We start from the raw sequence: 15,406 nt of genomic DNA on the forward strand, positions 1-15,406 counted from the left end.
AGAGGTGACAACCAAAATCCCTGCAAAAGGAGCTCTGCAAATGCAAAGTTTTCATGGCTTAGAACTACACTTGCCTCAAAGCTACTTCAGAATTATTTTTTCCCACCCTGCTCTGCCTGACAGGTATGGCCCAAGTGGGACATTTCAGATAACATTTCCCTGCCACTTTTCTCTTAAAGCCATAAGACAAAAGCTCCACCAGTCTGGGTGTGAGTCCTCAGCTAAATGAGGCCAAAATCTCAAAAGATGCATTACCTGGCATACAGACAGCACTGTCGCAAGGTATTGCTAACCCATTTTTTGGTAACCCATTTTTTTTTCTCTTTAAGGTTCACAATTATGAGCTCTTGTCAGCAATTTTGACCTCGTTCATAACTTCTCTATTACCAGTTATTGGGGTGGGCCAGGCTGGGAAGGCAGAGACCAACCCACCTGAGAGCCCAGCTAAGGAGCAACCCAGACCCACAGTTCCCCTGGGCTTCCAATCCCATCACAAAAAATGCATTTAAGTGGCATTCTGAGTGCTTAATGCCTCCCTCTGGCTTGCCTCCTTTTAAACAGACATTTGCCAAAAGACACTGAGCCTAGTGACAAAACTATGGCCAACACAATCTACAGCTACTGCAGCCACTCTGCCAGGTCCCATTTTTCTAGTTTCCCAAGAATTTGCCCTAATGGCTGATGTGCTGCAATATGAAACAGGCCAGGTGAGCTCTCCATGGCACCAAAAAACTTTTGGATTATATCAATAACAAAATGAAAAGAAAGCTGCTCTTACCAGGCCACTCAGCCTCCTGCATTTGCAGTAATGTGTCTCTTCTGGGGTTTTTTGGTGGATAGTGCATGTTGAGACGTTTATTTTCCAACTCAGGAATAAAAGCTTTCAGGAATAAAGGCTGCAGAGCCTTTCCAGTGTAAAAGTTAACCAACTGCTGGTGCCAGCAGGGGAAGATGGATGAACCCCACAGAGCAGCTGGAAGCACACAGGAGGCTCAGGCAGCAGAAATGGTTAAAGCCAGGCAGGAGGTGTTTGTGTTCAGTGTGGAATAAAAGACACTGAAATGTTTGGCCACTGTGCAGGCACAGTGTGCAACACGGCTGCTTAAAATACATTCAATTTTGGCAGTGCCAGCACAGGAGAAAATTATTATTGAAAGGAACCTGGATAAAATGAAATGTCTGTGGGTGAATACTGCCTCTGCTGCAGCATGGCAATGCTGCCCCATCTCCTCCTGGAGCTGGGCAGGCTCCTGTGCACCTCAGGGCTGCCACCACAGCTTTTTATGCTGCCACAAAGTACATCAGGGCTCCTTTCCCCATGGCTCACGACTCAAATGAGGCTCAGGATGGAAAACCACACCACGATCTGGGCTACAGCCCCCAGCCGTCAGAGAGGCAAACAAAACCACAAAGGAGCAGAAGTCCAGCCAGAACAAGATCCAGAATAGTTTATTCAATGCAAGAGGCACCAGCAGCACCAGAGGTGCTTTGGAGGTTGGTAACACATCTTTCTGCAGGTGTTTGCCAGCTGAAGAGCAATGCCCCTCAAGACCACACACAGTAAGAGATAGGTGATGTCTCCTGCCAGCAAAACTAAGAGGGGGTCACTGGTGTTTTTACAACACATGAAAAACAGCATGGAATCATAGAAATGCTAGGGTTGGGAAGGACCTTTAAAGGCCATCTAGAAAAGGCCAGAGACACCTTCCACTACCCCAGGTTGCTCCAAACCCCATCCAACTCATCCCTGGACATTTCCAAAGATGAGGCAGCCACAGCTGCTCTGGGCAATCTGTAGAAATTCCTTCTTTATATCTACTCTAGAAGTCTAATAGATACCATTTTTGAAAGGCAACATTTAAAGGTGCTGCCCAAGGCAAACAAAAGAAGAGAAAGGGCACCTCAGATTCCTTTGCTGATTAGCACTGGCTACTAATTGCCAGCCTTTACATCCAGGGAACATATTTCTCTGCCTGTTTAAGCAGTCAGTCCTTCACCTGCAGCAACACAGAGAGCACTGCTGCCCTCAGAGGAGCACCAGAACAGCCTGGGAAAGGTGTGGAGAAGCATCCACACCCCAAGCTGCCCAGCTGGACACAGAGCAATCTGCATCAGAGCAGTCAGAGGTGTGGCACTGCTCACTGTTTCCATGTGCAGCCCTCACCACTTTAATTAATCTGGGGCAGAACATCCCTGGAAAATCCTCACTTCAGAAAAGGGGATGGTTGAGCCACTGCAATAAAAAAGGGTTTGAATCCAGGGATGGCTCTCACCACTGCTCTGCCGGAGACAGAGGAGACTGGGGACACCTCAGTGCAGATATTTGCACCCTCAGCCTTCAGCAACACTGCTTGAAAACAGAATTTGAAGACAAATATACCTAAAATGTTCTTTGGACATATATATCACCAGTCAGAATTTTTCCAAAGTCATCTTTCTTTAAAGCAATAATCCAAACCCATGAGGAGGGACCTGGAACATCTAGGATTTGTTTTCATGGTCATCCCTTCAGAAAATCACCACTGGCACAAGCAGCTTAACTGCACAACTTTATCCTGGTCTCTGCAGCAGGACCAGAACCAGTTGTACTAAAACCACAGCTTTTCCAAGAGGGAAAAGGATCTGGAATAAATGAAGGCAGAGTCAGACCCTGTGAATAATTGTCAGGGGTCACTCCAGCTTTAATCCCAGATCTGACACTAATTCTCTGTGTCGTGGAATGAGTCAATAAGTCTCTCCACCATAGAAATCATATTTAACCTACTTCTTTCAGGTTGCTTGGAGGATTAGTGCTCATAAAGCAATCTGAAGATTAAAAATCCTTTAAGTACTGCAGTTTGAATTGAGCCTGACCACAATGAAAACACCCACAAAAGCCCTGATGCATTTCTCCATTGTCAGCGCTGCACAGGCTAAGAATGAGCGTAGCTACTGCATTGTGTTCCTAGAAATATAAAAAATGAAAAATTAAATAAAAATAATTTTTTTTTAAATAAACAATTTAATTACCACCGGGTTGCACCCCTCAAGTGCTAATGACAGTGAATCAAAACTGAGACAGTACAACTCTGCTTTCAAATGAACAAACAGAAGTTGCACTCTGGAGGTGAAAACCAGAGGGTTGCAGCATTGTAATGCAGGGAAAAGCCTTCTCTAAAGTGGTCTCTGAAGCCAGGAGTTGTTCCCATTTCTGTGGGATAACTGGAATTTGGAGCAGCATCACTGATGAGAGTGGTAGCAGCTTCTTTTACTTGTTGGATCTAATTTGGGTTTTTAGAATCCCTGGCATTGTTACTCAGGCAAAGAGAAAATCACAACTTAGTGGCAGTTACACTTTTCTCTCAGAGAAACCCCAGAAGATATTTTTCATCCAGTTGAACAAGAATATTTAAGGACTTGTTTTCTGTTTGCATTTTCAAATATCAGCTGCAAATGCACACTTTATGGTGCAGCTGCTGAAGCCAGCAGCACTACAAGGACAGATTTTCATGACCTACACATTCATTTGGGTCATTTTTTACTCTGTACCTTCCATAAATGGCATGGATTACCCTATACAACCTCTTTTTGGTCCTTCTTTTTTTCACACAGAAAACTATATTTAACATAGATAATTTTCTTTTTGTAGGGATAACTTTTGATACAGTGGCACACACCCATGGGGAAAAATAACACTGTTTTCACCAACAATCTACGCCCATATCAGAGCTTCAAAATACATTCTGGTCACAAAGAACGAGTTGGATTCCAAAGAGGTGGTCTTGAGTTGAACTTGATCATCCTGATGGGTCCCTTCCAGCTCAGCATGTTCTATGATTCTGAGATGCACTGGGGGTGATGCTGTCCCTGGTTACCCTGTGCAGCTTTGGAGTCCATCTGCTCACACCCCACTGGGTTTCAGCAAGGAGCCAGAGAAAAAAAATGTGGCCTTCAATGTCTTAGTTGCTGAGAAAATCCTAAAAGTAGCAGTTTGGCCCCAAATGGGCAGGCATGAGCACGCACATGGAGACCAGGCAAGGTGCAGCACTGACCTCCTCCTGCACGGCGAGCTCCGCCAGCTCGGCGGGGAAGGGCTGCTCCCTCTCCTTAACACTCATCCATCCCACGTTCCCAATGCCAGGACCAAACCCCAGGGAGCAGACCACGGCGTCTCTGCAGAGGTCAGAGTGCTTTCAGGAGGTGTTCCAGCGCTCCAGGCGTTTTACCCACAGGAGCACTGGAACTCCCACAGGCCCCGGCCTGTTCATGCCCCTTCTCCCCAAACACTCCACACAGCCGGCTGGAAACGCCCCTCCGACAGCACAGAAGACCCTTACAGCTCTGAATTTCTGTGAAATGCTAGCTGTGACCAGTCTGGATGACTTCTGGTAGGACTGATGCCTTGGACACCCCATAGGGAGGAACACAAGCTCTGTCCCAGCACTCCAGGCGTTTTCCCCACAGGAGCACTGGGACTCCCACAGGCCCTGGCCTGTTCATGCCCCTTCTCCCCAAACACTCCACACAGCCAGCTGGAAACGCCCTCCAACAGCACAGAAAACACTCACAGCTCTGAATTTCTGTGAAATGCTAGCTGTGTCCACTCTGGATAACCTTCTGGTAGGACTGATGCCTTGGACACCCCATAGGGAGGAACACAAGCTCTGTCCCAGCACTCCAGGCGTTTTCCCCACAGGAGCACTGGGACTCCCACAGGCCCTGGCCTGTTCATGCCCCTTCTCCCCAAACACTCCACACAGCCGGCTGGAAACGCCCCTCCGACAGCACAGAAAACCCTCACAGCTCTGAATTTCTGTGAAATGCTAGCTGTGACCAGTCTAGATGACTTCTGGCAGGACTGATGCCTTGGACACCCCATAGGGAGGAACACAAGCTCTGTCCCAGCACTCCAGGCATTTTCCCCACAGGAGCGCTGGGACTCCCACAGGCCCCGGCCTGTTCATGCCCCTTCTCCCCAAACACTCCACACAGCTGGCTGGAAACGCCCCTCCAACAGAACAGAAAACACTCACAGCTCTGAATTTCTGTGAAATGCTAGCTGTGTCCAGTCTGGATGACTTCTGGCAGGACTGATGCCCTGCACATCCTGTCTGCAGGAGCACAAGCTCTGTCCCAGCACTCCAAGCATTTTCCCCACAGGAGCACTGGGACTCCCACAGGCCCCGGCCTGTTCATGCCCCTTTTCACAAAACACTCCACACAGCCGGCTGGAAACGCCCCTCCAACAGCACAGAAGACCCTCACAGCTCTGAATTTCTGTGAAATGCTAGCTGTGACCAGTCTGGATGACTTCTGGTAGGACTGATGCCTTGGACACCCCATAGGGAGGAACACAAGCTCTGTCCCAGCACTCCAGGCGTTTTCCCCACAGGAGCACTGGGACTCCCACAGGCCCCGGCCTGTTCATGCCCCTTCTCCCCAAACACTCCACACAGCTGGCTGTAAACGCCCCTCCAACAGCACAGAAAACCCTCACAGCTCTGAATTTCTGTGAAATGCTAGCTGTGACCAGTCTGGATGACTTCTGGCAGGACTGATGCCCTGCACATCCTGTCTGCAGGAGCACAAGCTCTGTCCCAGCACTCCAGGCATTTTCCCCACAGGAGCACTGGGACTCCCACAGGCCCCGGCCTGTTCATGCCCCTTTTCACAAAACACTCCACACAGCTGGCTGGAAACGCCCCTCCAACAGCACAGAAAACCCTCACAGCTCTGAATTTCTGTGAAATGCTGAGCTGCGTCCAGTCTGGATGACTTTCTGGCAGGACTGATGCCTTGGACACCCCATAGGGAGGAACACAAGCTCTGTCCCAGCACTCCAGGCGTTTTCCCCACAGGAGCACTGGGACTCCCACAGGCCCCGGCCTGTTCATGCCCCTTCTCCCCAAACACTCCACACAGCTGGCTGGAAATGCCCCTCCGACAGCACAGAAAACCCTCACAGCTCTGAATTTCTGTGAAATGCTAGCTGTGTCCAGTCTGGATGACCTTCTGGCAGGACTGATGCCCTGCACACCCCGTTGGGAGGAACACAAGCTCCCCGGCCTCACGGAAACAAGGTCAGCAATTCCTTTGTGTGCTGTTCCCAAGGAGAGCAAAACACGCACCCGGCCAGCTTCCCCAGCTCTCTGGCACCCTGATGCTCTGTTCTGTGCCGGGATCACACCACAGAGCATCCCTGGCTCCAGCCCAGGCCACCTGCAAGCTGCTGGAGTGCTGCAGGAGGAGGAGGCTTGGGGCTGTGTCCTCCCAAAGAGCACCACACACGGACGGGAAGGAGCCCTGGGATGCTGTGCCAGCAGATCAGCTCTGGAGCACCAGGAGGACAGGTCAGCTGTTCTTCCACCCCATGCCAGTCCCAGAAAGAAGCTCCTGACTGACCATCCTAAGCTACTGCTGCTTGGAAAACTCCCACAGTGCCATCTGACTAATTGATCAATTGATGAACATTAGGAAAACCCCAGAAAGGGATTTTCAGAAACCATGCTCTGGGTTCCCCATCCTGAGACCTCCAGAAGTTCACTGAGGGTGTGGGGTGGCCAGCAGTGACTGGGAAGTGGGCAAGGCCAATGACAAGCATTTGGGCTCTGATGTAATTATGCTGCTCATAAATGCTGTTTTGAATGTTTAATGATACTTGGGGTTGCAGCTGTCTCCCCTCAGAGCTCCAGCACTTCTCCTGCATCCCAGAAGTAGTTACATGTTTGATGTAGGCTATTATCCCTCCTTCCTGGTCAGTGATACTTCACACACACACTCATTACTTTCAGGACTTTCTCTACCTTAAGCTTTCCCATGCCAGTTCTGTCCCATTTATGAGTATTTATGATTTTTCTGTAAGGATTGTTTCATTTATTATTAAATCTGCTAACAAATTGCACACTCCTTATTCCAAATTGCCAAAAAGAAAAAAATAAATTACATTTAAAAGAAGTTCATTAGCTGGCCACTTATCCCCAGAGCATCTCTGTCCTCTCCCACAGCAAGTAAGACCTGAGGCTCTCTCCTCCAGTTCTCGGGAAACATTTCCTGGAGTGTCTTCCAATTAATTTTTTTTCTACATATCACCTCAGGAGAAGAAAAGCAATCCCTGGGGTCTCACAGCAGCACCAGCACATTCATGGGATAGCTCTTGCAAAACCTCCTCCCCTCATCCCCATCCCACATTCAGCTCTAAACAGAAGAAAACTCCCTCAGTTTCACAGCTTCCTGAATCCAAGGCTCTTGAGTTATTTTTCTTCTGGTCCCCTTTTAGACCAGAGCTTTATTTTTGGGATGATCCCTGCTGCACAGCCCTGGTGAGGGGCAGCACAGCTCAGCCCCCCAGCCCCCTGCAGGCCACCACCCAGCCTCATTCCCCTGGAGACAAAACCCTTCTCTGCCTTTAATGTAAGGATTCAGGATTCAGCCTTATTTACTATGCCAGTCTGATTCCCCTTGCATCTCTGTTGGGGGTTAATCTCTCTTTTAACTCCTATCTGCTCTCTCTTTGTACAGCTTTAAACCCTCCTGTAAAAGCTTGAAATCTGAAGTGCTATGAAAGGACATCCCCCACCGTGCCCATACCCCTCCCCGAGTCTATTTGCATGTGTGCAGGGCTGTCGCTGCAATTTCTGCTCTTTTCCAGCTCCAGCCTTGCCCCCCAGGGCAGAAAAGGGAGCTGTGGTCACCTCAGGCAGCCCCAGTGGCACCTGCCTCTCTGCAGGACACAGACATTTCCCCTGTGGCTGCAGGGAGCAGAGATTTTGATAGCAGTGCAAAGCCTGGGTGCACTAACCTCCAATAAAAATGGAAAGCCACACAGAGATACCTGTCTGCAGTCCAAGGGTTTGAGCACTTGGTGACAGGAGCAGCATGTGGGCAGTGGGGCTGAAGGGAGGAGACACCCTATTTCCATGCAATTTACAATCCAGGAATTACACAACGGATGCTGAGCCCGGCTGGAGCTGCAGACACCAGGCAGGGGTTATCTGGTACCCACCCAGCTGCAGCTCAGACAAGATATGCAGGAGGTGAACTCATCCATCAAATCACACCTGCATCTCTTACTTTATTTCTTCTGCAAGAACTATCAGCAACACCGTGAGCAGATCCTCAAACAGGGAAGGAGGAAACTGGGAAGGAAAGAAACCCACCCAAAAAAAAAAAAAAAGGCAACAAAACCAAACCAAACCAAAAAACACCAAAAAAAAGAACCTCACCAAACCCAAAAGCATTAAGAAACCTTATTTGGACTAGCAACTCCCGGCTTAGGCCCAGAATGAACCCAGGTGGTAAAAAAGGGAGAGACAAGGACCAAATACAGGAAAGTCATACATATATATCCATGGTGGTGTTTTTCCTAATAGACTCAGCCCTGCACCACATGAAAATACGATGACCAAACTGACAAGTCGAGCTGGCAAGAATTAAAATGGAGCTGCAGACAAGATGGGAATATCTCACCAAAAACACACCTAAAGCTCCCAAAGCCTGGGAAGGGGGAGCTGGTGTTGCACTGTCACCATCCAAACTTCCTCCATGGAGCTGGCAAAAACTAGTGACAGTCAGGGGTCAGAGCATGAATCATGGACTCTCTTAGGCTGGAAAAGCCCTCCCAAGATCATGGAGTCCAAGCTGTGCCCCATCCCCACTGTGTCACCAGCCCAGAGACTCAGTGCCACGTCCAGCCCTTCCTTGGACAACTCCAGGGCTGGACATGGCACTCCCTGGACAGTTCCAGTTCCTGATCTCCCTTTCCATGAGGAAATTCCTGCTGGTGTCCACCCTGAGCCTCCCCTGGCCAACCTGAGGCTGTTCCATCTCCTCCTGTCCCTGTTCCCTGGGAGCTGTTCCCTCCTGTCAGGAGCTGTGCAGAGCCACAAGGTCCCCCTGAGCCTCCTTTGCTCCAGGCTCAGCCCCTTCCCAGCTCCCTCAGCCTCTGCTGGGGCTCCAGCCCCTTCCCAGCTCCATTCCCTGCCCTGGACACGCTCCAGCCCCTCGGTGTCTCTGCTGTCCCGAGGGCCCAGAGCTGTCCCCAGCTCAGCCTCGGCAGTGCTGGCACAGAGCAGTGTGAAACATGTGCTGCTCAGGTCGGGCTGACTGCAGCAGAAATGCAGGTTTTCAAGAGGGAATTTTTGCCAGACTCCAGGCTCCTGCCCAGAGGGATGACACACAGGGAAATCAGAGCCAGGATGTGGGTACACAAGGCATCTTTTGTTCTTCTGCGAGAAAAGCAAGAATCAGCCAGGCCACCAGCAGCTGTGCTGTCCTTCTGTGCGACCATGGCACAACTTCCAGACTGCTCCCAGGAGGGCAAACACCTTCTGTGGCCCCCCAGCCCCACTGCACCTCTCCAGGACAGAACCCTGACCAGAGAAGGTGCCTGCACTGCCCTGCAGGCAATCCATATCTCAAGGCACTCACTAACCACTAACAATCACTAATGATCCCTCCTTCCACCATCCCAGCACCACCAACCATCACCACCACTTACAATCACTAATGATCCCTCCTTCCACTATCCCAACACCACTTACAATCACTAATGATCCCTCCTTCCACCATCCCAGCACCACCACTAACAATCGCTAATGATTCATCCTTCCACCATCCCAGCACCACCAACCATCACCACTAACAATCACTAAATGATCTCTCCTTCCACCATCCCAGCACCACCAACCATCACCACCACTAACAATCACTAAGTGATCTCTCCTTCTACCATCCCAGCACCACCAACCATCACCACCACTAACAATCACTAAATGATCTCTCCTTCCACCATCCCAGCACCACCAACCATCACCACCACTAACAATCACTAAATGATCTCTCTTTCCACCATCCCAGCACCACCAACCATCACCACCACTAACAATCACTAAATGATCTCTCCTTCCACCATCCCAGCACCACCAACCATCACCACTAACAATCACTAAATGATCCATCCTTCCACCATCCCAGCACTTGACTCCACCTCCTCCAGCAGCAGCACTTGGAGCAAACTGACTCCATTTTGTTTAAAACAACACTGTTTCAGTGAACTGACTGTGCTTATTTCCACACTGGGTATCTGGGGAGTTTCTAAAGGGCTGGTCACTGTAAAAATTAGAGGATGTCACAGATGAATTTTAATCACTTGTCTTTTTTGTTTGTTTTTTTTTAAGCTGTTTCACATGCAAGTGCTGCAAAAACATCGTCTTTGTGAAAAGCTCTTGCATAAAGGGGAGTTTTAACGCACACTGAATCCACTGTAGGTGTTCAGGTGCTTTATGAAAAACTCTGACTCAAAAAGGGGATCAGGTGTTGCTACACAAACTCTGCAGCCCCTCAAACGGCTTTTAGTTTTTCCTTTTCCTCTTTTCTTATTTTTCTTCCCCCACCCCCCTTCCCCGCTTTAAATTGGCATTTTCTGATGGCAGGACAAAAGCAAACACAGAATGCCACACAGTCACCTGTGAAGCTGCCTCCTGTCCCATCTCCACTGAGGTTGAGGCAGTGGGAAAGCACAGGAGCAAGTCACTAACAGTTGTACAACCAACTGCCTCACACCCTGCCCTGCCACCCTGTCCCTGCATGGAAAGCTCAGAAGTGAAAATCTAATTACCTCCAATTTTTCTCATTTAACACAGAGTCTTAAGTTTTGTGCCCTTTTCCCTTGCCATCCACTCAGTCCCATCCAATCCCCTTCACTGTGCTTTCCCTGTGTGCTCTGGGCCACTAATGGACATAAAATATTCCAAAACCCTCAGGAATGGCCAGACTGTTTTCCTGCTCTCAGTCACCTTGCAAGTTTGCCCTTCTGAGACAGCAGCCTTGAGTTTTATTCCTGATCTGTAAGGATGCAACAGACATAATCCAATTGTTTAAAAGCTGAACTGCAAAACAAGTGATATCTTTGCACCAGTTTAGGTTCAACAAGCCACGTCCCACCTCACCTCAAAGCAGTAAAGCGGAGCTGCAGACAGTTAACAAGGCATCCCACAGAGTCAGCATTTCAGCTGGAAAAAGGGCAAAAATAAGTCCTTTTCAATGCCCTTTATCCATCACCCAGGGATGCCATCCACACCCCCTGCCCCAACAGCTCCTCCACTCTCCTTGGTGCACCGTGGAGGGAAAAGCTCAGATCAAGCTGCAGAGAACGCAACACCCACCCAGGAGTCCTCAGACTTAAAACTCAGTGTGCCACATTTTAAGGCACATTTCAAATAACCAGGTAGATTCCTATAATCCATATTCCAATCTCCTCTCAGCCCTGTCTGAAACCCTCTTTTGTGCCCAAGCCTGCAATTACCATAATAACAGCTCAAAACAGAGCACCAGAGGAGCACTGCGCAGTGAGCACCTTGCCTGAGAGCTCTGAAGGTGGTTATTTTTCTATCCCCTTGAAAACAGAGCAGTCTGAACCACCCAGAGACAGCAGCTATCCTTTATGAGCTGCTGTCAAAACTAGCTTTATTCTGATAAGGAAGGAAGCAGAGACAAGCATTATTGGCTAGAGCTGTTCTCTCACTGCCTGCAAAAAGATGTGGGAGAGAAGCACCTAGCAAATCTCAGCACCTGAAGTTTGCCCCTACACAAACTTCAGCAGAAAAGCGAGTTGCTGCCTTGTGTTTTAGACATTTGCCCTGGAAAGACCACAGGTCCTGTCCACACGGGTCAGCAAAACCCTGGTGTCTTCTAAAAAGAGTCCTGCAGCTTGCTGCTCAGTCTGGAATCACACAAGGACAAAATCCTAAGTCTTCCTCTTTCTGCAGGCAGCTCCCCAAATTCCTGAACTCATCTCAAAGCAGTTTTGCCCAGAGCACAAGCACTTGCAGGAGTGCACTGCAGGCTGGACTCAGTTTGGGTGCAATCCATCCAGTCTCTGGCCATGGCAGTGCTCCTCCAGATGCATCTCTGGATTGAAATCTGGCTCATTTTTATTAGAAATGCATTCTAACTCACCATGAAAACCCAGACACAGCAGAAAGAAAGAACGTTGGAAAATGGTTCAGTGCTTACTCTTGCTGTTAAAAGCCAGGGCTGTACAAAAATCTCAGCTAATTCACAAGCAAACAAAAACACACTGTGTGAGTCCTGACAACTATAGTAAAATGATCCCTGGTACAACAATTTTTAGTTTCCTCACCAATTCTCTTTTGGATCATGTCTTATTTCTTCAAAATCCTACATTAGTCCCCAGCAACACAACAAGCATGGAAATAAATAAAATAAAACTCTCACCATGTCCATCTGGTGAAGGGAGGGATTTGGGAGACCCATAAATATCTCCAAGTATCTGCCAGTTAACACCTAACTCAAAATCACAATATCTCCATAAAGCAGCAAGTAACATTAGCTTCTGGATTTAGTTTGATTATCTCATCGAACTATCTGAAATGTGGTTTCCTCTAAGCTATTAAACACGACGTTTGCAGAGTGGTTTGAATTTCTTCCAGGAAACTCATCCAAGAAGCAAGAAGAGAGGGATCCCTTGCAGAACCCCTGAGCTCCTGAGGAGCACAGGGACCCCATCAGCCCAGCAGTCTGGGCACAGTTCTGGGATCAAGTCATTAGGCAGAATTAATTAGACATACCTGACCTCCAGCACACTCTCCTACATGACATTGCTTTCACTAAGTATCTGGAGCATTTAATGGCATTTTTGCCCACTTTTGACCCAAAACCCCATGGCTGGGCCCCCCCCGACCTGGCCATCTGCTTGTAGGCTTCCTCGGCCACGGCGAAGATGTGGGGGTCCATGTCCCCCATGTTCTGGCCGCTGTAGGCGTAGATGACATCCTGCTCGTAGATTGGCAGCTGTTCATAGGGGTTGATGGCCACCAGCACGATACCTGAGGGCAGACAGACAGGCAAGGGGTTGAAATTTCTGGGTTTTCAAGGCTTGTTTTAGCTGCTTCAATAAGATTTTTAAAATTTAATGATTGAGAGTTAACAAAGAAAGTGAGTGGGGAAGGGCTCGTAATTCTTATCTTGGCATCCCCTTCAATAGCAAGGCAGTAAACCCCTGTACAGCTACAAAGGAGATGCACAAAACTGGTGAGAAGAGCAAAAATATACAATAATCTCCATTGTGTGAAGACAGGCTTTGCTGCAGGGGTGGGGAGAGATCAACACAGCCTGAGCCAGCACTACAGAAAAGCAATTCCTGTGCAAACAAAGCTCTACTAGACCCAAACAAACATCCCGGGTTTTCCCCTGGCCTGGGTTGTGAGCAAAAACTCCTAACAAAGAATGTGCCCAAATCAAACTGAAATACATAAATCACAGGGAAGGAATGCCAGAGCCTGCTCTGAGGCTTTCATGTCTGCCTCCTCTCCAGCTCTGGGCACTGAACTGGGAGCTAATGAGAGGCCAAGCCACACAAGTGCTCCCCGTGGGCTCCAGGGAGCTGCTCTGCACCCAAACTCCACCTCTGGGGAGTTTTGGGTCTCAGCTGTCCCTGCAAGGAGCTCCAGGAACACCTGGCTGTGGAGCCAGCATTGTACACTTGTCTGTGGGGCCAGTGCTGTGCTCCTGGCTGTGAGGCCAGCATTGTACACCTGGTTATGGGACCACTGCCAATGTCCCCAGTCCCTAATGTCCCCAGTGCCCCAATGTCCCCAATGTCCTCACTGTCCCCAATCCCCCAATGTCCCCACTGCACTTGGCTGTGGGGGCAGCATTGTACATCTGGCTGTGGGGCCAGTGCCAATGTCCCCAATCCCCCAATATCCCCAATCCCCCAATGATGTCCCCAATGTCCTCACTATCTCCAATGTCCCCAGTGTCCCCACTGCCCCCAATGCCCCCAATTCCCCAGTGTCCCCAGTCCCCCAATGTCCCCACTGCACCTGGCTGCGGGGCCATCATTGTGCTCCTGGCTGTGGGACCAGTGCCAATGTCTCCAGTCTCCAATGTCCCCAATCCCCCAGTGATGTCCCCAATGTCTGCACTGTCCCCAGTGTCCCCAGTGTCCCTACTACCCCCAATGCCCCCAATGTCCCCAATCCTCCAATGTCCCCATTGCACCTGACTGTGGGGCCAGTGCTGTGCACCTGGCTGTGTGGCCAGTGCCAATGTTCCCAATCTCCAGTGTGCCCAATCCCCACAATGTCCCCAATCCCCCAGTGGTGTCCCCAGTGTTCCCTATGTCCCCAGTATCCCCACTGCCCCCAATGCCCCCAGTGTCCCCCAATGTCCCCACTGCACCTGGCTGTGGGGCCAGTGCTGTGCTCCCAGCCCAGCCAGGCCAGGGCTCAGGCACGCTCCCACTACAGGAGCACAGGAGCTCTCAGCTTGCAGCAAACACCAGGAAAGGCAAAGGGCAGTGACTGTCCCAGCAGCTGCCCCTGCAGGACATTGACCCAGCTGCTTCACCCCCCCAAGCCCTGCTCCTGCCTGCTGGCTTCCCGGTTCTGCTCAGGTCACCCGCCAATTTTCCCTGACTCACCAAAACCACAAAGCAAACCAAGCTGAAGGGCTCTGCTCACTTCAGACAAGCACCTTCCTGCCCTTCTCAGCCAAGCATGAGGCATGCTGCAGCCAGGCAGATCTTTGCAACTAAACCTACACAGCCCAAACGCTTGCATCCCCATCAACGCTGTGCTCCGACAATCATGAGCCTTCTTAGAAGCTGCTTTCACAAAACCTCACTGATTTTGGGTGAGAGCAGGCCTGTGGGTGACTGAAGGCACATGTGCAGCTGCAAAAGGCTGCAAGTTATGCCAGTAATCCAACACTACACTTCATTAAACACTGAAAGTTAACATTACTCAGAGCCACAGTGGCTATATATTTCTAGGGCGCTGTTTTAAAAAGTCATCTCCCCCTGCCAGTTATCTCCTCTGCAACCCCAAACTGCAACACTGTCACAGCTGTACACACAGCTTTAACAGCACCCAGGGAATGGCTTCCCACTGCCAGAGGGCAGGCACAGATGGGATATTGGGAATGAGGAATTGCTGGCTGGGAGGGTGGGCAGGCCCTGGCCCAGGGTGCCCAGAGCAGCTGTGGCTGTCCCTGCATCCCTGGAAGTGTCCAAGGGCAGGCTGGATGGGGCTTGGAACAGCCTGGGACAGTGGGAAGGGTCCCTGCCCATGGCAGGGGGTTGGAATATGATCCTTAAAACTCCTTCCAACCAAAACAAGTCTGGGATTCTATGAATTGCCTTCTTTCCTTTCTTCTTAATTTTTCAAGCTGCACCTTGTTGCTGTCCATCCACAGGTAACTGCTGTCCTGAATAGCTTTGGCAAGGTGCCCTCCCCAAAAATCACAAACCCAAGTTCACACCTGCCCTCCTCCTGCTCTGAATTTGGGAGTTAGATAATTCCCAAAGCCATGAAGAAAAGGAAGGAAATGGCAGCACTGGAAGGTTTTTTGCATTTTTTCTGGAGGAAAACCTGCTATGGACATTCCTCAGTAGTATCTCTCCATC

General features: G+C 49.7%; 1 protein-coding gene across 2 annotated transcripts in view; it reads right to left on the bottom strand.

The window, feature by feature from the left end:
• The window catches only part of MYO5B (myosin VB), a 151,511-nt gene that overhangs the window by 101,748 nt on the left and 34,357 nt on the right, over nucleotides 1-15,406 (bottom strand). For both annotated transcript variants that reach the window (XM_059837080.1, XM_059837079.1), the window contains exon 4: nucleotides 12,680-12,824. In XM_059837080.1, the coding sequence (XP_059693063.1) occupies nucleotides 12,680-12,824 (145 nt within the window). The remainder of the gene's footprint in view (nucleotides 1-12,679; nucleotides 12,825-15,406) is intronic.

This window comes from Haemorhous mexicanus, chromosome Z (assembly GCF_027477595.1).
Source record: "Haemorhous mexicanus isolate bHaeMex1 chromosome Z, bHaeMex1.pri, whole genome shotgun sequence".
NCBI classification, from domain to species: Eukaryota; Metazoa; Chordata; class Aves; order Passeriformes; family Fringillidae; genus Haemorhous; species Haemorhous mexicanus.